The following is a 24120-nucleotide window of genomic DNA, read 5'->3' as shown; positions in this document are numbered from 1 at the left end:
GGTTTCCCTGGAAACTTTGCTATGGCAACTAATACATTTGTCAGTCTAAAATAGGAAGGGCCCTGCTGACAGACCTTTATTTGTCCAGATTGCTTGGTTTTAAGTCAAGTAACCTGCGGACTGAGAGGGACAGGCCGCTGTTTTATCAAAGATCAGTTGCATAGAGCCAATTACAGCGCTGCATTGATTTGACAGGAAGGGATTTAAAAATGTACAGATTTCCGCTGTGAGAGTAAATATCCGGTGACAGCGAGGACAGTGGCAACAAAAGCTTGACAACCCGCTGATTAAAACAGTTTATGTGAATAAGCCTGGAAGAGGTGTCAGCTTTGCCCGGCTCTGCCTCACTCAGATGGAAGATAAGATTAATGTTAAACTTTTTTTTATAGCCCAGGGAAATGTAGTATCAAATCTGAAGCATTTCTCTACTACATTGTGTTCTTGATTCCATAAGCAACAAAGTAAAGTTAGGAAAATGTATTAATCACAAAACACAGTAGAGCTGAGGCTGATGTCAAAAGTTAGGTAGATATTTGGTTATAAATCAGAGTATTGGACAAATTAAAAATGGGCCTGATGGCGCCACAATGAACAGACAGAGGATCATCAGAGTTATTGAAATTCATCCAGAGAGGGGCATTAATATTTGTTCCAAATGTCATGGCAATAAGATCAGCCTTCAGTTCCTTTATCAGTCTTAACACAGTGGAGCCTTTTGACCTACATGAAGAAATGAATTTGTCATAGTTCCCCTAATTTATTACCCTTGGTTGATGCACTACTTTTGTAATTGTAACTTTAGGATATATCTGTGTTCTTTTGTTTCTGATGTGGCCATAGTGCACATTCTCAACAAGGTAATGAAAGTAAACGAGGACACAGACTCAGTATGCATGTAAAGCAGTGGAGATAATTACACATTTTTGCCTTCCGAGGTCTCCTCAGAGTTTATCCTCTGACGTAATCAACCTCTGAAAAGAGCCACTTACCATATAGATTGCAGAGGCACATTTGAACCCTCACCCACTGCTGCCATCTGAAGCCTGGGCAGGGCTCATTCAGCATAACATAGACCTGTCACACTTGTCAAGCAAAACATGTTTTAAAAGGTTTGTCAAACCGTGATAATTATGCACTTCAGGCTGCCCCAAGACTCGACCACGATTTACTAGATCAGTTGACTTACCGGTGCACCTGAACAAATTTTCATTATTGGTTGCAGATGTTAGTAAAAAACAGTGAAATGCACATCCCAATTTTCAAGAGCTCTAGTTGACATCTTTAAATTGTTTGTTTTGTGTGGTTGACAGCTTGACACTCTAAACAATTGAAAATTACAGTGATTCAAAACATGTGCATTGACATTCGGTCTGTATGAGATGTTTCTTAGTTTTTGATGATCATTTATGTAGATGTTAACATTAGTGTACATTCTATGTAATACAAGACATACAAAGATACACATATATATGTGTGTGTATATACTGTGTGTATATATAATATACACACAGATATATACACACACACACATATACACATACAGTATATACACATATGTGTGTATATACAGTATATACGTATGTGTGTATATATGTACTGTATATAAAAAGGAAATATTTGACAAATGTCTTAATTGACTATCAAAACAGATGGAGATGAATATTTAGCCTAGTGACTGATAAATTAATCAATGTGTCATCACTACACTTGACCACAGAACCTGAAGTGTTTTTTACAGGATACAGCCCCTTAATTGTTGAAAAAGAAAAAAATACTACCTTCTAAATTCAACAGAAGTACACAAAACATGTGTAAGTTTATTGAAATGGAAACAATATCTGCTGAGGACCATTTCAATGTCATAGTACTCCGTGCTCACACTGTTAACAGCTTCCTTTACAAAATAATGAGATCGGTACACAAGCGTCTGAATATTCAGCATCTGTGGCGAGGACGGCATGAGAAAAGGTTAATGTGTCTGTTCTGCGCTCATTAAGGGGACCGGACCCTACATCTCTGTCAGCCTCACAATGTGAAGAACACTGAGGCTATTACACACCCAAAAGTACAGAAGTGCTGTTCCTCGGTGCATACAGAAGTGTTTATGTGTGGCTGAACATGCTTGCTGTCTCAGTGGATAGACAGGTGTGACTACCAGTCAGATCTTTTACTTAAGTCAAAGTAGCAATACCATAGCGTAGAAAGACTCCGTTACAAGTAAATGGCCTGCATTCAAACTTTCACTTAAGTACTGTACAAAAGTATTAGCATCAAATATACTTAAAGTACTAAAAGTCAAAGTAGCTTTATTACATCACCACATACTTCAGAATCATGTATGTAATTAGATTATAATTATTGATGGATTCATATGTTTAGTACATATTTGTAATGTTGCCTCTTGTAAATGTGGAGCTAATTTAATTACATTATATAGGCCTACTGTGGTGTTGCCTGTGAATTTTCCTGACTGGATCCCTGGAAGGACAGGAAGTGTGCGAGTTGCGGCCGGTATGCAGAAACAAGACTGTCAGACTGAGCTCTGCAGGAGGTCTAGTGCCCCTCCAGGTTTGTGCACGTGTGCATTGACTCTTAACACACACACACACGGCCAGTCATTATGTTGAGGCGTCACAGGGTCCACTTTTACCCCACTCTCTCTTCTGGTGTGCTGTTGCCATCCGTCCTTCTCCTTCCTGCCAACCCACTTCCAACACAACTTCTGTTGCTTTGGAGACATCTCACATCCTGACACATGGATCGCCCCTCCCCCCTTCTCTGTTCTCATCCTCTATCATTTCACATTTCCTCCGTTCTCCGGTCTGTTCACCCAGTTCGCTCGTTCCTCGGGACGCCCAGCTCTCCTCAGGTCACCAAGGGCCTCTGACTCGGCTGAAGCACGGCGATCTGCTGCCAAACCGCCAGCTGGAGGAGGGGACATAAGGTCCCAGTGCGAGAGGGGCCGGCGGGTTGTAGGCTAACATCTGGCTCTGATCCAGGCTTATTCCCTGCAGTTTAAACAGAGTATTCCATTTCACTGTACGAAAGAAACCACTGAGAGAGAAGAGCAATGCTGCAAATGCCAGGATCATTTCAGTGTCTTACTCATTCCGGTCCGCTGAACTGGCATTTGGATTGAACACACGCAGGGCAAAATGTCAGACCTGTCGCCACAGGAAACAAATTTGATGGACTAGGTATAGCTCTGTGGGGGGGAGACAGATGGGATGACCTGGGAGCTCAAGGCAGAGTTAATAGGATGCAAAAAAATACATGGAAAGAACACACACACACACACACACACACACCACCACACACACACACACACACACACACACACACACACACACACCACACACCCCACGTTGTTGAGATGTAACATAATCCTGTCGCTATACACAGCGTGCTGCAATTATACTGGCTTGCAATTCTCTCCCACACCACACACACACACACACACACACACACACACACACAAACACACACACACAACACACACACACACACACACACACACACAGAAAACACCAGCATTCAGTAAATTGATCAGCTTTTTGAGAGGTAAAACTTCCTTCATGGCATTTCACAGATTGATGATTTTCATATTCCAGATTACTGCCATAAGTGGGTCCACTTAACCAGAAGGAAATGAGAGTGGAGATAATAAACCTTAGGTCTATAACTCATGCGCAGGAGCAGCATATGAGAGAACCACATGTGAGTTACACTGGCAGTCTATCTACAAAGTCGCAGAGGATGATGAGAAAAGTGGAAATGAACAAGAGGATACTTTAGCACTTTCATATGAGAGGGTGGAATATATGGCTCTTATTACTTACTCTCTAATGTCTGTATCTTTAAGGGGATGGCAGCGCCCCCTATGGGAGAACAAATGCATGACAACATTGTGGGCTTAAACTTAAATGTTGGTGATGATTGCAGAATCCCAAACGTTTGAGCTGAAAAAAGAAGAGAAACACACATTTTTTAATCAAAAAACTATAAAAATTACACTCACATGAGAGACTGTTTTGACATCTATGATTTACCTTTGGCTTCTTACAGACCGCAAACAGCTGAAATGTAACAAGAAACAAGCTGTTGCTGCCCCCTAGAGGCATGAAGCTGTCACAAAATCAAACATAAACATCAAACTAGTTATTTAGTTATTTAGGCAAGAACATCTTACCTGTGTTCTTGCAGGATCACATTCATTTCTAAAGGCACCTGAAAGAAAAGACAGTGGCAGGAACCTTCATTCATTTCTTGAAAATATCTGCATTGCCCAATAAGTTGGATCAACCAAAAATACTATCTGCAAGTGAAACAAAACACTAATTTCTGTCTCCAGTAAAGTTGCAAAGACAAGACAGTAAATATGTCAGACAGGAGGAGGATTGTAATTTTATTGTCAACAGCAATTAATGTATGTACGTTAAATGAAAGTCTACTTCCTGTGACTTGATTCTGATCAATTTCTCCATAAAAAAAATGGAGTGCAAACAGAGTGAAGTGTGTAATACTATTTAGAAATATTTCACCTAGGCTAAAAAAAAGTCATGGTTTTATTGCTTTAATTGTTTTATCTCGTTTGAGGGTGACCTCCTATTAGTGTGCATTGGCCCTGATAAATAAACCTGAAACTAAATCAAATAAATAAATCCACGTATCCACTGAACATTGAGACAATTCATTGTGCATATCACAAATATGGATGAAAGGATTTCTTTCATTCTTCATGCTTCAAATGCAAAGAAAGAATCAGAAGGGTTGAATACCCATAGAGTGGAAATCATCAATCTCATTTAATCTACTTATTAATTACATCAGGAAAGATGTAAGAAGCATGGGAAAACTTCTGCGGCATTAGACATGAGGATTTAATTTGAAGTTTCCTCATCTGTGGGATTTGTGAATAGCCAATTTCTATTTATTCATTTATTATAGTGTAATAGTTTGCTTATCGCAGAATGCTGGGACTGTTAGAGCTGCTTTTAGATCACCATTAAGATGTTTCTTGTAATATAACCTGCTCCATAATGTGATCAATCAAAAGCATAATTCCTGGACTCGTTCAACTCAGGAGCACATCAGGTTACTTTTATGTCTGATATTTGGTAATTACACTCCTGTGTTACGACCATACTTATCCATCGTTCCCCAACACTGAATTATTGCATTCCAGTATTTTTCAATGGAGACCATTACAGTGAAATGGTGTTTACCAAAAACTATAATGTATAGACTGTCTTTACTGTATGTAAAGATACATCAATATACCAAACAGTTACAAGTCAGTATGACATAAAAAGACAATCCTGTCTCCCTACAGTATACCCAGACTACAAAGGCAGATTCGTCACAACTGGGGGGAGCCCCTAGCTCCCCCAGTAAGGGCGTTCGCCCCTTGATGGCTGAGTCCTGCAGCGGCCCAGGTTCAAATCCGACCTGCAGCCTTTTGCTGCGTGTCATCCCCCTTCTCTCTTCATGCCTATCCACTGTCAAAGGGAAAAGCCCCAAAAAATAATCTTATGAAAATAAAGCCTTCTCACAACTGTTCCTTGTCCATATTTCAGCACCCTTACTTCTGCTAAGTGTAGTCCAGTTGCATGTAATGCCTCATAGACCAGCACCATTCTTAATCTGACAAGAGTCCACAGATATGCTAGCAGCTGTGAGGCTACACCACAAATTAAAATGCAAACACTCACAGTGACAATACCAACATGTTGACGTTCAGCAGATATGGTTACCACGTTGACACAGAGAGGCTTCTGAGAGAGGATTCGCGTGCATTTTGTGAACAGCAATCGACAGAACGTACAGAAATGTCTTACGTGTCTTCACATGTTTAGAGTGAAAAAGGTAACAGAAGACGAGGGTAAAAGAAACCATGTCCATTTAAAAAAGTAATTTCCAAACTTCCCACTTCTAATAAAAGAAATCATGGAAAGCGTCAGGAAATCCTTTAAAATCTCCACCACCCTCGGAGTCCAGCAGGGTGACTACAGGGAACACAACTCATCATGCACTTTGTTCCCATGGTTGGTTACTAAAAGATTTATATATAAAATAAAAATAAAAAAAAGACATTCATTAAGTGAAAGTATAGGCTTACAGAGATAGCTCCGAGTCCCATTCATTCACGTCATTTTAAGTGTCTACAAGAGAACACAGAAATGGGACGATAAGGCTTTTAAAACTCAAGTCAACCATTTACCCCCAAACCTCAATAAAAAAAACAGTCAATTTCTAATAAAGATCTTTATTTCAGATTTTAAATAGATTTACAAACCATAAGAAAAAAAGAAAATATAAACAAGAAAAAAACAAACATCAAGTGATCGTCCAATATCCACATGTGCATATCAAGGTAGAGATTGTAAACGGTCCTTTGAAGCCAAAAAGTGAGACTCCCCGGGGTCAGGTTCACTCAGCTGGAAAAGGATTTGTTTTGTTTGTTAGTTGTTTTTTTCCTGAGGTTCTTGTAGTTTTCTATTTGCTGGGTTTTACCCTCAGTGATGCTGCCACCAATCAGAGCTCAGAGAACTGAGGGGCGAGTGGGGAAGAAAGACGATAAAAGTAACAGTAGTTTGACAAAAAAAAAAATGAAATTCCATTCACCCCAAACCCCAAAAAGGATCATTCGTAGGTTGTGTGATGGAAATCGGTCAATCACTGAGTATTGATAACTCACTTCTGACCATTCTGGGCTTGATAGACGGCTGGAACAATTACTGTGTAGTGTGCTGTGTCAATTTTGGTTCTGCACAAGTTTTCTGCTGCTATGATATTTGTGTATAATAAGTTGGTATATTTAGTTGCATTCTTCCATGAACAATCCTGGGTTTTTAACAAGCGGGTCAATATTCGCAGCACTTAATACATATATTACAGAAAACATTGCAGCTCGCACCACAATTTGGAAATAAAAGACTACATCAAAACAGTAAAAGAAGCCCCCCCCACCCAAAAAAAACAAAACAACCGTCAGCCCATTCACAATGCAACAGTTTTAGATAAAATTGAGTATAAGACCATTGTCTTTGGACACCCCCCCCCCGACCCTTATAGCTGATCTAAAACCACAAACACATCATTACAGCATGCTAGTGAAGAACAACATTCTCCTGTTCATGCTCAAAGATCAACTCTATCCCCCATTCCTTCCCATTTCTGCTTCTTCTCCACGCTTCCAGGACATCTTATAAACGGTCGGCAAATGTTCACACACCACACAGCGGAGACATGGTTACAGCGATGTTAGGAATTTCATCGGAAATACTGTTGGATGGGTCTAAAGTGTGCAACAAACTCTCCTGGCAGTTAGGAGAGAAGAAACGAAGTGGGCCATCTGACAGTGCAGACTGAACAACCCCCCCCCCCCCCAAGTCCGTCTGCATGTTCATCAGGCCATTTTCATTCTTCTGAATCACTCACACTGCTACCTGATCTCATCTGAGGTAACAGGGTTCATTGATTCAGGTGAGTCAAGATGGCTGCGGCCCAGTAGAGCATTTCAGGGGAAAGGGGGGGGGGGGAGAAGCCAGTACACAGAGCCACCACTAGGGGGCAAGCTCTGGTAAAGGCTGGTGTTCAATATCACGCTCGCTCTGGAGACTTGTGCTACTCTAAATTAGAATAACAAACCACCGATGAACATAAAAAGACAGTCACAAATACACATGTCCATCTCTAACCAAGGACATAGTGAGTCCAAAGCCCTTACAGGTTGTAAAACTCAAGCTGGAGTTCAGGTCGGACTGTTGAAAAGGCTCAGCTTTACTGCCACATTTAAAGCACTGCATATTAAGTAGATTCAAGCACTGACTGCATAGGTTGTTTTTTCTTCTTCAATACAGTACATTGGATTGTTAGGAGCAGCAGCAGGCTCAGCTAGCTGTTTGTTAATGCATCCAGGCCACTAGTAGCACGTGCTTATATGTTGAAGGCTGCGTGGCAGTCGAGAGGACGATTGTGTAATTCTGATCTACATTCCAGTCTTCAGTTCAGCTGTTGGATCTTACACCTTTCTCACTCAGGCCATGGACAAATCTGACTAATCTATTAATACGTTTGTTCCATCAGGAGGGCGCCGTTTGCACAGTCTCCCCACCTGAGACCTTGTGAGCTTGAATATCTCCCTCGGCCGAGGCAGGCCCATCCAGTCATTCAGATCTGTGATTTCAGGGAGTGAGGGAAGGCACAAGGGAGTGTGAACAGCTTTTTTTTCTTCTTTTTTTGAAACGGATAACTTGCCTGTTTGGTGCAGCACAGGCCTTGGTGCTCAAGAAAGGTCAGAGGAGAAGCACGGCACGGCTTCAAACAGCTCGCTAAACCAGAAGTCACACACATGGCTCACAGACAGACGTGATTCAGCTTTTCAAACACACCACACACCACACACACACCACACACACACACACACCACACACACACACCACACACACACACACACACACACACACACACACACACACACACACACACACACACACACACACACACACACACACAACACACACCGCCAATCTTTCTAAATTAGCCTACTTTGCAAATGCTCCCTGCTTGTTTTACTCTGATCTGACCTGTGACGTTATATTCCACCCTGCTGACAATGTCAGATAAAAAGGTGCGAGCGTTCCAAGTTTTCTACAAGAAACTTGGTCATCTGACACACTTTGTTCCACTCAAAGCCAGAAGAAGGAACGGATCTTGGAGCTAAAACGCTTTTTGTTTTTTTTAGTTACCAGCGCAGACAAACGGATGTACTATCTGTAAGTTGTGCTACTGTGTGTGTGCGCATCGTGTGTAACCTCTACTCAGACGCCAAATGAAAAAAAATGATAATGTAACATGTAAGAAACAAAACAAAAACAACTCTGTAGCTTTCTTCTCTTTGATGCATCAGGTTTTAGTGTGCATACTGTGACTGCACATGTGACAGAAGGTGGACAGTGTGTGTGTGTGGGGGGGGGGGGGGTGTTGATTCAGGAGGAAGACGGGGGCAGGGAGTTAAAGTTCAGTCCATGACAAGGAAGGGAGGTGTGTGTGTGTGTGTGTACGGCGAGGGGGTGAGGCCGGGGACTGGTCAGGGACGAGAGGGAGACATCATGGGTAGGCATGGTCAGGAATCCTCGGTGCCTGAGTCATCGTCGTCATAGCAACAGTCCTCGTTGTCGTCCTCGTCCTCTTCCTCCAGTTCCTCGTCGTCGTAGTAATCGTCGTACAAGAGGTTGGAGCCGTCGTCTGTGGGCGGGACTTGGGTGCGGACGCAGTACTCGTCCAACGTGACGGGAACCTTGACGCCGTCCCGCTCTGCTTCAGCTTTTGTAGCCACCACCTGCTTCCTGTGAGGACGAAAGCCAGAAGAGAAAAACAAAAAAGCAGATGAGGCCACGCACAGCTTGAGTGCCGGTAGTCTGTACCTGCAGCACGGACGAGCTCCCAGGGTGCTGTGTGTCAGCTGTTGTTTTTCTTCTTGGTACCTGATGATCTCGATGTATTCTCTGTCCTTGCCCTTGCTGTCCCTCCACTTGCGGTACATGACGGATGCATCCACGTTGGCCGGGGAGAAAGTGTTGGGCTCGTTCAGCAAAGAGATCACACTGAGCAGGATGGTCCTGAAAGAGAGGTCAGAGAGTGGAGCGAGATTCAAATACAGGAACGCAATACAGGAGGGAAGATGGAGGTAAGATGAGACATTGATAACGGAAATGGAAAGAATGAAAGAAAAGAAGGACACATGGACAAAGAGAGAAAGAGAGGGGGAGAGATGAAGGTTAGGGTCAGACAACCAGCCTGCTAAACATCACAACATCCATTTGTCTCTGCTGTCATCTGTTGAATTGAGCTCCAAGAGCAGCTGTTCATTAGAACAGATACTGACATTAGTATTTATACTTTCTTTGACTCAGCTGAATCAACTTGTACTTATGTATGTGGGACTGATTTTGTTTTTGTGATCATTGAAGTTTAGTTCAGACTGCAGCAATAGAGCCGGTGAAACAGGTGTAGTGGGCCCTCATCAGCTCAGAGGCTACAGAGGGCCCGTTACTGGGGACACAGTTATATCTACCAATGAAAGTTGGTGTCTGTATGTGTACCTGTGTGTAAATAAAGCCTGCACCGTTTAGCTTTCAGCATTTTTACCATGTTTAAGCCAGCTACTAGCTAACGTTAGGCTGACAGTACCTGCTGCCAAGTGTAGTGTTAACTAGTCTTTATCAACAATGTTTCATTTACGAGATGGTTCCAGTGCTGCAGGAGGTTTTGCAGGATGTCCCTCAATTCTGCCAGATGTCCCCTACTGATGTCAAAGATTAGCCTGGCTCCGCCCTCCTACGTACTTCTGCTCAATTTTAATTCATTACTACTTCTGGGTTTACGGTATATTTGTTGGGTTTTCTCCGGTCAAATTTTAACCGGTCCAATCAGGAAACAGAGGGAGTGGCTGAGAACGATGGAGTTGAGGTCATGCGCTACTAGTTTGAGTTGTTGTTCCGTAATGGCGGCGGTGAAAGATGTGAGCGAAGCCTTTCAGTTCTCCCGAACACCCCCGACATCATGGCCAAACAGTGATTGGTTATGGAAGATCCAGAGTGGTTCTGGGCAGATCCAGTAGTTGTAAACTTCAACAGCGTATGCCAACAGACTTAGACTTTTCTTTATTAATTCTTTTGGGATGACTCCCGCGAGGAAATTGAAATAAATCAGAGCACGTTTTTCTCCTACCCCAGAATGTTGTGTGGACTAGCCAGACCTTCTTCCGAGCGCTGTGGAGGAAGGTCTGGCAACTAACGTCATGCTTCTGTTGCCTCTAAAATCAGTTTTGGAGAGCCAGAGAGTCGCACAGGCACCAAAATGAGGCACCGAAATCTGTGTTGTCATTTTTCATGATAGATACCTGCTGTTTTGGGGCCGGTACCATTTTGTCAGATTTCTGTACCCAAACCTAATTAATTATACTTCATGTTTGAAAGTTTGAGAAGATCTTAAACAACTGTCCTACCTAATATAAATCACTAAAATCTATAATAATAGTTTAGCTGCTCCTAGATATTGCATAATCTGAAATACGCAACAAAAGGGGGACAAACTTGGACACATTGGGCCCTATTTTAACGGTCTAAGAGCGTGGCATGAAGCGCATGGCGCAGGTGCGGCAGAAAAAAAAGGTCGGTGCGCATGGTTCAAAAGGGTTGTACTTAGTGTCTTTATTAATTCATAGTTGTGTTGCAATAACATGCAATAAACCAATCAGAGTGTCATCTCCCATTCCCTTTAAAAGCCAGGCGTGTTTGTACCTTGGTGCATTGCTATTATGATGGCGGATTTGCAACGTAATATTTTTAATCTTATGCAAGTGTGTGTTTTTGTTGGTAAGTGGCGCAATCACTTCCCGCTGCCTCAAGATAGCAATACGCCAAGAATGCACCTGAACACACCTCCCTGTAAGACCAACACTCCCATGGGTGCAAGTGCATTTGCTATTTAAATGATGTGGGTGCAGGACGGGAAATTAACAACTGCGTTGGTTTTAAAATAGCAAAGACACTTGAGTCGGTCTTTGTGCTGCAATGCACCGGGTGCACGATGTGTTTGGGTTTGTCAGGTCTAACCCTCACATCAGTATTTTTAAACAGCCATGATCTGGAGGAAGATATTTAAACAGCTAATGCTATCAGCTATATTAGCAGATGACAATAGCCCAAAAGAAGAAAACTACAGAAAGTTTTTGCAAGTTGAACTCATGCCACATCTAAATCCTGCTAGGTAGAAAAATCCAAAAAATTGCTGGAGCTGGAAGGGTAAAGTCCAGAAATGCTTAGTTCCAGCAATTTGTAAGAAATGGGATCCAAGCTGCACAAACACGTGCATGATACCTGAAGCCTTTAGTCTGTATTGATTGGTGTACAAGAAGACAATGGGGAAAACGTGGACATTAGAAGTAGGGTAATTCTTTGACATGGCATTGAGGTGCAAAGCTCTTGGAAATCCATGTCTGTAATCCTGATTAATTAATTTATTAACATGCCATTATTTGTTTATTTGAGCAGGAAACCGCGCAGCTCCTTAGCAGTATCGAACTGAGCTGTAAGCTACTTTTCATTTGTAGCCCCGGAGCAGGAAACAGAGAATAACATCTCTGTTAGAAGGGAAATCTAACACTGAAGCATAAAAAAAAAAAGAAGATTTCACAAGAATAAAACACCACCACAACGACGACAAAACCCACAACATTAAAACTCCAAAGCAACAATAAAAGCCACAACGCAAGGACAACACTACAATAAAAATACAATTGCACAGCATTAAAACACCACCACAATAACAATACCAACAATAAAATCGCAACATTATGACCCAACTACAATAGGACTTCCCAACATTAAGATTAGCGGGTTGAGTTAATGCGTGATGGGAACTTGATTGGGTTGATTTCAGCCTTGACTATCTGATCTTTGCTCTCCACATGTCAAATGCAGGAATGTGGACAGTGAGAGGAGGAAAAAACATCACCATTTGACAAATTGGCTAAGAGATTGACTGTTGTTGATTCAAATAATTACATTTAAGGAGGCAGCTGTGAGCGACTGGACAAACTGTAACCTTGTTTGACATTTCCGTTCATGTTAAACTAGGACTGAAGCCTAAAGGTTAAAGAAGCGAGCTTGTGTCCTGGAGGGGAAAGCTTGTTCCTCCCTCACCACCACCACTGAGGGGCCCTTGAGCAAGGCCCTTAACCTAATCGCTCCAATGGAGCTGCGCAATTGCCAGCAGATCAGATTGTGATAGCTTCCAGGGATGAATGTGTAACTGTGAATTTGACAGGTTGTTGTTGCAAATCTCAAGTTGACTTACTTGGATAAATAAAGGTTTATAAAAATGAAAAAAAAAAAAAAAAATAAAGAAAGACGGAATTGAGAACATTTCGTAGTGTACCTGACGTTCTGTGTGGGGTTCCACCTCTCTGAAGGCAACTCTCCGCTCTGTGGGTCGTCCACTGGTGGGTGCAGGATAGAGATGCATACATCACCGTTCTAGGGACACGAGAGAATACCTCAGCACGTTCAATAGTTCCTCAGCTACAGTTAAACATGAGAAAATAGGACTGGACACTTTTCTATAATTTGTCTAAAATAAACATTTAAAAATTCCAAAAAGATTTGAGTTTTACCAGGATCTAGTGTTATCTTATCCTCATATGCACCCTACAAATATGACACTAGCTCACAGGTGTATTAAAGCCTATGGGAAGCTCCTGTATGTTTTTCCCAAGCATTTATAGGAGGCAGTTTGCAGATGATCTGTATCAGTGTTTTATTTGCCTAAAAACCGATAAAGTTAATTCAGTTGTGCTCTACTTTGGCTCCGCCACAGCTCTGTGTCTGTCCCTCTGCTTCGGATTCACTCACCACTGAGTCCCACAACACTACCTGACTGTCTTTTTTACTGTGTATTATGTTGTACGTTTCTCATTTATTAAATAAGTGGTTTGAACTTAGTCACTATGTCTACTGTGCTGGTTATGCTCCATGTTTTTAAAGATTTTAAATGCTATGTTATTTATAACTGTTACTATTGACTGGGGCTGAGAGAGTGCAAAAGACATATTGTATTTCATTGCTGTGGTACTCTGTACTAAGGTGCATATGACAACAAACTTGAATTGCTTAAAGCATCTAAACAAAGTTTTATGTTAGAGTTTGTAACATTCCAAAATCCTAATTTTGACTTAAAGGTTTTCATTTTCGAACGGTTAACGATTTGATTAACTACTAATAATCAGTACAGGCCTTGAAAAACCAGTATCGGTCCATTCCTAATTCATACTGGTCACAATTACCTCATAAATGTTGGGATGCCACATTTTGGTGAGGAAGCGGAAAGCAGGTGGAGAGTACGGGTAGTCGACGGGGAACTTGATCCGAGCCTGAGGGCGAGAGAAGACACAGATCAGGATTGTGAAAGGTGGGCAGGTTACCTACACTTCTCTCTTTGCCAACAGACAAGTCATGACTACTTTGCTCTGAACTATTGCTGTTTGGGAGAACCATTTCCACCCCTTAGCTTAAAAGAGCAACGTTACTATAGAAAACCTATAGTGTGTATTGAATAACATATACTTTTGTTACGAAATCCCAAAAAACATGCGTGCCCAAGCACGCATACACACACACACACGCAGAATGAAGATCTCCACAATCATGCTGATCTGCATCAATACGTGATTGAAAGAAACCTATAAATAGTAGTTGTAGAGTCATGCAAACCCTACAAAGGTGGCTGAGCATGGAGGAGCTAATGACAGTGTAATGTAATACGGTGTGGAGAGAGGGAGGGAGGGAGGGAGGGAGGGAGGGAGGCAGTGCATTCAGCTGCCGAGTGTGTTGAGCTTAAAGATACACCAATGGGTGAGGGGGGCCGCTGATATAAAGACATTGTGGGGGTTTGTCCTCTCCAGCTGTCACTGCAACCAAAGACAATCCACTACTCACACCCATGTTCTGCTATTATATGCACTGAAACCACACCCACACACTCTATAAATGCTACTATGCATGGACAACTTTCTCCATTATGCGTGCCATGGGTGGGACGGTGGGAGACACACTGACTACACTGATTACACACACGCACGTCACTCACAGCATGAAACCTTCTGCTGATCCCCCCCCTGTCATATAAACATCCACACACTTGCTCACATGTGCTGATTTGGCATGGTCAGCTGGTCCTCGTCACAATGAACAGACAAGCGGGAGGCAGGGGGAGCGGGTGCATGGGAGCAGGGAGGTGTTGGAGTGGTGGTGGGAGGAGGCAGGGGGGATTTTACTTGGAATAAAAGGGGTTGTGCTTTATATAATACTCATGCTTAACATAAAGGTATTATCCCTCTTTGCGTGCAACAGACAGTAGAATTTAAACCATTTGATTGTCTGTTACCTTTACAGTGTGTCAGTGACCTGACTTTCCATACAAGTGCCACATTTTTTAGTATTTGGTGTCTTGAGTGATCCGGATTTGCAGAATAAACCTGCTCTCACCATATAAAATCAGAGCAGAGAGGAAACACTGACACAGTCCTGAGGGAATGCTGCTTGTAGGGAAAAAAATAAAAATCCCCGGGTCGGACTGACCCTGCTAGAAAATTAGCGGCCCTTCAGAGTGCAGGGTTCAGACCAGCGTTGTACACAATACATGCTGGCAACAGTGCAACCAACAGCAGCCAGTCAGGAGGGGGGGGAGGAAGAAGAGGGCCAGGGAACAGCAGCGAGAGCTTGATTTGTCTTCCAAAACAATATCAGCATCAAGATAATATCTGTCTATTGCCTGAAAAGTAGCCAAAGATAATCTAATCTTGTACATTTGGGAAACTTCCCTGCCTCCACATCTGCCCACAGTCAGTTGGACATGGACTGTGGTCCTATTCAAAATGGAATGGAAATGGTGTAACAGCGACCTAGAGGGCATTCAGCTGAACGTAACGCTGCACCAACACTCCCAGTGGGTAAAGTGGTTTATGTTTGTTTGTCTCCCAGGTTGGATTTTCCAACAAAACAGTGTGATTAAAACGCTCTTCAGCAGCTTGGCGTCTTTCATTTTCTGGCATTTTTATGAGTTTTGTTTTCCCGTCAAACTGAATTCCTTTGGCAAATAACTGTCTATCCATTCAGCTGTCATTTAAATAATTTTATTTCTTTGATATCTATGATGTCAAAAAAAAAATCCATCGGACATTGAAAAAAAAAAAAAAAAAGCCACTTTGTCCAATTGTGAAAAGCAAACCAGAGCAACCGGCTCTGTGGTGACACAGGGAAACGGTACCAACAACTCCGCATTGCTGCTTTCATTACATAGGATAGGAAGTTTTTTTTATAATAATGGACTTCCGTTACATTCAAGCCATTGCCAAATAAGTTAAGTTAAGGCTAATTAATACTATTAGCTCCGCAAAACTCTGTATTTCTCATGTTAACAAAATGGTGTAGTCCGGCAACTTTTGCACGCAGAAGCTTGAGCGAAGATAGTTACCTGTTCTGAAGAGTCCAAAAGGTTTTAATAATCCTCCGTGTCGTCCTTGGCTAGGAAGTAACTGCGTGGGGGAGGGGCGAGGGTGGTGCACGATCACCAAAGGCTTGCTGGATGCAATGACAGTGTTGTTGTCATTACTGAGAATCCCTCATGGGGAGACAGAACCTACGCACTATAGCTTTAAATATTTGAATTAAAAATGTATCCCACTTGGTATCTAGTACTTTGCTTTGAGACCTATGCATCAACTCTTTCCAATAAATGGCTTTATTCATCACATTTAGGGCTCCTCACAATATGAGGAAAATATGCAATGTGATAACGTTGAATATTGCAATAACATTACTATATCTGCGATAAACCAATATTAAAATGTACATAGTTCTGCAGTTCTGATGCTTTCAATATTCTGGGAAAATCCAACAAATTGTTTTGCTTGTTGAATATAAAACAAAATGAAAAGGTTATCATTTCCAACACTTTTCTTTTCAGTATTTTAGTTTATTTTTTTGTGGAATATGCACTGGAGAGTGCTCAGATTAAGCCACTCTGAGGTTTTTTTTGCATCTCTCCATCACATCTTTTATTGATTACGTGTATATTAATCCTTATTATTTGTATAAATGTAAACCAATAAAATAACTATTGAACAAACAACTGAAAAAAATTACAGTTACATTTGAAAGTGTCTTTTTCTACTGATATTTTCTTTCAACTACCACTAAAACCTCGGAGTGTCTTTTGCAATACGCCGCATCCTTTCGCAATGTGTTTATTGCACCAGTTGATATCTCAGTGACTATATTGTGCAGCCCTAATCACAACCAAGTTGTGATTGCAAGTCGGAATGCAAGTACATCAGGAAGGTGGCGATGTGCATTAAGGATAAGCATGCACATTGATCCCTTTAGATGGTAAGAGCATGATTTCACAATGCAGCTTAGCAGGAAGCTTTAAAACCATATCCCTTGTAACACAATGCCACAAACAAGTGGCCACAGAGCCGGCCTAAACACAGACAGACTGCTTGTTTGGCTCATTTGTCTCCCATCTCATCAGCACCACGCAGACAGAAGACAAGAAACACAAGGAGGAACAAAAGCAATGCAGCTGGCTCTTAGAAGGCCAACAATATTACCTTTCTCTTTTTAGTTTCCAGGGATCAACTCATGTATTGAATAGATCAATTCACATCCCTATTATATACTCACATAAGAGCCATCACTGTACAACACCGGCTCTCTCCCATCTCAGTGTGTCTCCCCTACTGGGAAGGACTTTTTGCTTCAGATATACAAGCTCAGAGAAGACCTCTGCCCATCACTAAGTGCTCAGCCTCAGTACACTTGCTGCAACATGCTACAGCTGACAGCATGCATGTCATGACTCATAATTGTATAGAGCACAAAATTAACAGCATCCAAAAAGTTAAGTAAACCTGAACAGCTCGTTTGAAGAGCAGCCAATTTCCTGCCAAACACGTAAAAAAAGAAAGAAAAAAGGACTCATGAAAGGCTCGTTGCTGAGAAAACAGTACAAGATCAATTTAATCTTTCTGCGGAAATCTTTCTTGGACTGTTGGCTAAAAAAGCTTGAAGCCTTGAAGAGAGAACGGGAACGAGAGTGAACGTGCCCAGCCTGCGGAAAGTGACAGCGAGGCAAAGTAAACCAGGTCAGCGCAAAGACCCTGAACAGAACAAATCATTCTGTTCTCCCTGAGCACCTCTTTGCCTTCTCTACAGACCTTCTCCTCACACACCCACCCAACACTCGCACTGAATGACGAGGAAAAAGGTCCTAACCTTCTCGCACACACAATCACACACACACAATCACACACACACACACACACACACACACACACACACACACACACTTTTCATGTCTGTACCCAGCAGGCCTCTGTCTCATTGACTTAGCACAAGAAGAGCACGTTGAGGAGAAGATAAAAGGGTCAAAAGCTGAAGTTATGTTCCAAACGGATTCTTCTAAGGTGGTCGCAACACCTTTACAATTTCAAACAAACAGCCTTTACAGATATGTTTCACAGGTATGATCACCACACTGGTGGCCCCATACAGGAAGAGAAAAAGAACACATGGCCAGGGCTTCAGGGGGACATATAACCGGTCTACTGGGGCCTCATGCTCACCTCTATTCACAGCAGGCTCTCCTTTCAAAAAGGAAAGGCTAGAAGGAAAGACTCTGTCTGCTCTTGATCTGGCAGTTTCTGTATTCCCTCTTCTTTCCTCTGCCCTGCTCTCATTTCTCTGTGACACAGCCAGAGGGGGGGGGGGGAAACATGACTCCGGCAGCTCAGCCAGGCTCGGCCAAGCCCTCTGCAGCCGGGCTGGGTCCTCTTGCTGGTACCCTCCTCTCCACTGCTACTGCAAGGCTAACATGGAGCTGGTACAAATGATGATGAATACCCCCGCGGAGGAAAAAGAGGAAGGCACACAGTCAGCTGCTTAACAGAACTCAGTGTCAATGGATCGTCTTGAGCTGAAAAAGACAGACAAGCCAAAAGCAAAGAGCAACACCCCTCCTTTTCATGCTAGCTGTGAAGAAGTGGTCTGTCAGTGTTTAGTTAACCACTCGAGGTCACCACATGACTGAGATGTGAAAGAGGTTCTGTTCCACGGTATACGTTGAGTTGCAGAGATCCCGATTACGTCATAATTTCATGCAACAAAAAACGACAAAGATGCCAGGTGCTGACACAGCAGCACTTCAAACACGGCCAGCCATCCAATTTCACAGATCCCAGCTGCTTTTTCACAGCAGTGCAGTCACTACACACACAGCATAGTTTCTGTTAACTATCACAGTGACCATGACCTTACAGTTATAAAGCACAGTGCCTTTTCTTTTGCTGTTCTGGTACACAACACCAAACGGAGCAGGAACAGGTCAAACCTGCCAAATGGGAACTGACAGACTCTGGTGTCACAGAAAAAGCAAAGTGGTAGTTCCCAAGTAGAGTTGATGGACCCGCACATGTTATTATGGCCATCCTTGTTGTTTTATTAACTAAATAAACTCATCAACATGGAGAGAACAGAAAGTGGGTTTTGTGTTTTATGTTACTCCACCATACAGGAGAGGATCGCCGTATCAGACAAAACTGCAAGCACTCACTAATTGTGAGACTGCAAAAACAAGGGGCTCCTCTGCAAATGAAACACTTTAGAGACAAACATCTTTCTTTCAATCAATCATTGCAGCACGGACTGCGCTTGTCATCATTTCCCCAGATGACATGTTGAAAACTTTTTCATTTCAGAAAAACACAGAGGTCTCACTTCTTGATTTTGTAAGACTTCCCCCGTGTTGAGAAAATACGAGAAAAGAAGACAGAGATGTTAAAGAGAATGGGAAAAAGAACGGAGAGAAACTGTTAGGAACCAGATCTACACAGAGATAGAAAATGGCTAACACAGTTTTCATGTTTTGGTCATGATTATGAGACACGATCAACAGTTGTGATGGACCAAAAACTTTCCATTAATGTCAATACTACAGTTGATCAAGATGCCCCCATTTGCACTACAGTTTTCATATTTAAACCACAGACGAACATATTTTACCGTACACAAACTAAACTGCTTCATGTATGGGGCTGACTGGCCCTTTGCCAGGATCATCAGACACTCAGAGCCTGGAGGGATACTTCACATGACACACACACACACAGAGTTGTGTCTGCCTATCTTTGTGGGGACCAGTAATTGACATAATGCATTCCCTAGCCCCTTACCCTAACCTTAACCATCAAACCTAAATGCCTAACCCTCACCCTCACCCTAACCATAACCTAACCCTACTCCTAAAACCAAGTCTTAGTCCTCAAAAAGCCCTTTAACGGTATGGGGACCAGCATTTTGGTCCCCACAAAGCACTCAGGTCCCCATAAATATACTGTTTTCACAATTTTTGGTCCCCACAAATGTAGCTATACCTAGACCCCCCCCCACACCCACACACCACACACACACACACACCACACACACCACACACACCCACACACACACACACCACACCACACACACAACACACACACACACACACACACCACACACACACACCAACACACAACACAGGGGCCTATTGTGAGACCAACAATGTATCATGATATGGCACTGTTTACATATGTTTTGTGGATGCAGGACAGTTATCTAATGTTGTTTGAATGACATTTCAGTATGTCTCAGTCCACTGTATGCCTGCAGTCATAATGTCTTCACCATGGTGTGACTCTTTGAGAGCAACACATGTGAAATAAATAGCTGACTCAGCCAGGTTTCGTATGACGCCGTTAATTGCCGTTTCAGATGAACATGCAGCTGAAGCATGTCATGACTGTTTGTTTCAATAACCTGGAGCAGAAAAAAAGGGTTGTTGTTTTTTTCTTCTTCTTTTTTGTTTGAATATAGCAAACTGGTTGGATGGAAACCCAGCGGAGAACAATGAGTCACAACCATGCGGTGGATTTCACAGCCAGGCTGTGCATTCCTGGCCCGACAAAGGATTCCTGTACACAGCACCCACACGGATACGGACAGAACACCGTCTACGGTAGCCTGGCGGGGGCCCTCTGCTTGTGTTCACACAGGCTTGAAATATACCAGAGGCAAAATGGACAAGCTTCTCAACGACTGGAACAACAAAGCACCGAAGTGATGGGTTTACAAACAGAGCAGTCACAATATGCTGGATAATCTGAACACAGTGGGCTTAACAGCTCATGCATATGGAACATAGAGCTGGGCAATATATCGATATTATATCAATATTGGGATATGAGACTAGATATTGTCTTAGATTTTGGATATCATCATATGGCATAAGAGGTGTCTTTTCCTGGTAATAAAGGCTGCATTACAGTAAAATTATGTAATTTTCTGAACTTAGACTGTTAACTGTTCTATGATTTGCCTTTACTCACTTAGTCATCATATTCACATTACTGATGAATATTTATCAAAAATCTCAATGTGTAAATATTTTGTGAAAGCACAAATAGTAAAAACTACAAAATAGTTGCGGTATCGATATTGAGGTATTTGGTCAAAAATATCGTGATTTTTGATTTTCTCTATATTGCTCAGCCCTAATAGAACACATATTAATAATAAAGTGTGCAGGATTTAGCATTATGAGCCCACAACAAAAAGCCCTTATAAAAGAGACCATGCACAATTTGAGTTTGTTGTTGTTGTTTTTTAACTCCTTCAAAGGCACATTTAAATGTTCTATTAGAGCCCTGACCTACATTATTCTTGTCTTTTTCTCAGAAAGACAGAACCATTATGCCACCATAATCACAGCTCATTATTTTTTTTTTGATGTCCAATCAAACAACTATCTAGGGCAATTTTGAAGCAGCTTTAACAGGGGTTTATTTGACTTTGCCAGACAAAGTAATAAATCAAAGTGCTTTATAGGATGAATAACCACATTAGCATAGGACTTGGATTGAGCAACAATCCCCTCAGTGTTTACCTGAAGTTGATTTTTACACACACTCATTTAAGTTTGAGTCAAATCAACAGAGGGCTCTCTATGGCAGCAAATGTAATGCTAGTCTATTTTTACAATGTAGGTGTGTGCCTTTGAGTGGCACTTCAAAGTGAGTTTAAAATATGGTACTGTAGCTCCAACTTTCAGGGCAAATCAGTACAAACAACTAGTAGTGAACAGTGACGGTGTTCTAATTCTCCTTCGCGATACCTACATACTTGAGGAGGTCAATGGTCACAGCTATGGTGCCATGAAAATAAGTAGAGCTTACATTCCTGTCACTCTAAAAAGATCTTACAAACAAGTATCAAGTGCTTTTTTTTCAGTTTCACAATTCAGTCCTGTTAGTGGAGGCTTTGTAAACGGCCAACCCTCTCTGTCAATGACACAAATACTAAGAAACAGGAAAACAGATCTGTGAAACCAACACATCTGTACTCTCAAGGGTGGAAGTGAGCTAGAAAACAAATTAAATGGCTTATGACAAGTTACCAAAAATTGGGCAAGCTAAGATTGGGGCTGTATAGCTACATTTTCAAAAGCAAGGTGACCATACCTTATGGATTTAGTTCATTTGAATATACAAACAAAAAGGCCTATTCAAGATAGGGTTGTTGATTTGTAAAGTAAAACACAAAAGGAAATGATTGAATGAGTTAATTATAGATGATGAGCTTGGCTAATCATGGGAACATTAAAAGCTTGAGGTAGTTATGCTATGTCTGACACATACAGTACACACATACATATATCTCTCCTCTATATATATATATATATTATATATATATATATATATATATATATACCACACATATATACACACACACACACATATATATATAACACACACAAATATATATATATATATATATATACACATATATATTTCACATATATATATATATACATATATATATACACACATATATATATATATATACACACACATATATATACACACACTTATATATATAATACATACATATATACACATATATACACACACACACACATATATTACACATATATACACACACACACACACATATATACACACACATATATATATACATATTATACACACACATATACATATATACATATATATACACACATATACATATATACATATATACACACACATATACATATATACATATATATACACACAATACATATACATATATACACACACAATATACATATATACACACACACATATATAACATATATACACACACACACAATATATACATATATACACACACACATATATATACATATATACACACACACACATATATATACAATATACACACACATATATCATTACACACACATATATCACTATACACACACAATATCACACACACACACACACACACACACACACACACATATACACACACCACACCACACACACACACATACATACATATATATATTATAATATATAAAATTCTTCACATTTAAGAAGCTGGAATCAGAGAATTTAAACTTTTTTTGTTCAAAAAATTACTCAAACCGAGAAGAGTTGGCCATTAATTTAATAGTCATCAACTAATCGATTAATCTTTGCAGCTCTACTTTCATGTTAACACAGTCTGTCAAACAAGATCATGCACTGACTGTCACTATTATGGGACCTCAATGAATCTCTATTATAAGGAAAACAAGCCACAGGAAAAAAAAGTTTTTGTGTTCAAGCTGGCGACGGTAAAAGGTAATAATCATGATTGAGTGTAGCTAGTCGATTAAAAGTTTAACAAAGAAGGGGAGACTGTTTAATCACAATTAAACAGGAAACAACTGCTAGCTAATTAGCTAGCTAAGTTAATGTTATTAACTGTAACCTTACCTGCTGTTGTTGAGGACGGTTGCTTGGAGGCTAAGGTTAACCCATGGGCTGTCCTCTGTGAGTAAGTTAGTTAAATGTAGGCTAAATCTGCCAGCTCAAGAACAATAGATCGACAGCTAGCTAACATTAGCTACTCACCTTAAAATAACCACCCTCGTAGTGCGTATTTGGGGGTCCGAATATCGCTACTTCCCAGTTGTACATGTCCGACTCGTCCACCAAAGTTATTTTGAACCCTTCGACTGGCTCATCCTGGAGACTTTTCATCTCCAGCATTAGTGCTTTTTGGGAACTGGCTACATGATGTCCATGCTGAGCCATATTCCACAACGATTTGTATAAATATATCAACAACACACCACAGCTGTGACTGCAAAGGACAAAGCTAGCTCGGTACAAACAATAACGTTAGCTGTTATCAGGAGAAGAACGAAGCCCTTCGCACAGGAACGCGTTAACGTTAGTTTCCGTTAGTATGGTTTCAAAACAGGATCTAAAAATCGCGACGGGTCTTTATTTGGTCAGGGCTGGTGTGGCTTCCTCTGTTGTGAACAATCCCGGGGAGTCCTAGCTAGTTATTAACGACCATCAAACCTACTGTTTTAAAGTTAGACACAGTATTTATTTCATTTCCGGTTACATCTTTCGAAATAAAGGCCCTAATTATCTCAACGTTCCCAAGTTTGTTTCGAATGAATCAGTAG

At 41.3% G+C, this 24120-nt stretch overlaps 1 protein-coding gene across 1 annotated transcript; it reads right to left on the bottom strand.

The window, feature by feature from the left end:
* Positions 1–7852: 7852 nt before the first annotated feature.
* cdc34a (cell division cycle 34 homolog (S. cerevisiae) a) lies at positions 7853–24026 on the bottom strand. The gene is made up of 5 exons (XM_032525227.1): positions 23555–24026; positions 13850–13936; positions 12946–13043; positions 9489–9623; positions 7853–9350 (listed from the first exon to the last, which is right to left on the bottom strand). Exons 1-5 carry the CDS (start codon positions 23735–23737, stop codon positions 9128–9130), a joined length of 726 nt encoding a protein of 241 aa, XP_032381118.1. The 5' UTR covers positions 23738–24026; the 3' UTR covers positions 7853–9127.
* Positions 24027–24120: the final 94 nt, after the last annotated feature.

The sequence above is a fragment of the Etheostoma spectabile genome, chromosome 9 (assembly GCF_008692095.1).
Source record: "Etheostoma spectabile isolate EspeVRDwgs_2016 chromosome 9, UIUC_Espe_1.0, whole genome shotgun sequence".
Classification (NCBI taxonomy): Eukaryota; Metazoa; Chordata; class Actinopteri; order Perciformes; family Percidae; genus Etheostoma; species Etheostoma spectabile.
The sequence above is the reverse complement of the archived record's forward strand: the minus strand, read 5'-3'. Positions and strand labels throughout refer to the sequence as shown.

Bases quoted from the DNA above. Each gene is read 5' to 3' on its own strand.
- cdc34a (XM_032525227.1), bottom strand. From the start codon at position 23,737: ATGGCTCAGCATGGACATCATGTAGCCAGTTCCCAAAAAGCACTAATG. The intron at 13,044-13,849 runs GTAATTGTGACC...TCGTGTCCCTAG, and splicing joins GGCATCCCAACATTTATGAG to AACGGTGATGTATGCATCTC. The intron at 9,624-12,945 runs GTACACTACGAA...CCTCTCTTTCAG, and splicing joins AACCCCACACAGAACGTCAG to GACCATCCTGCTCAGTGTGA.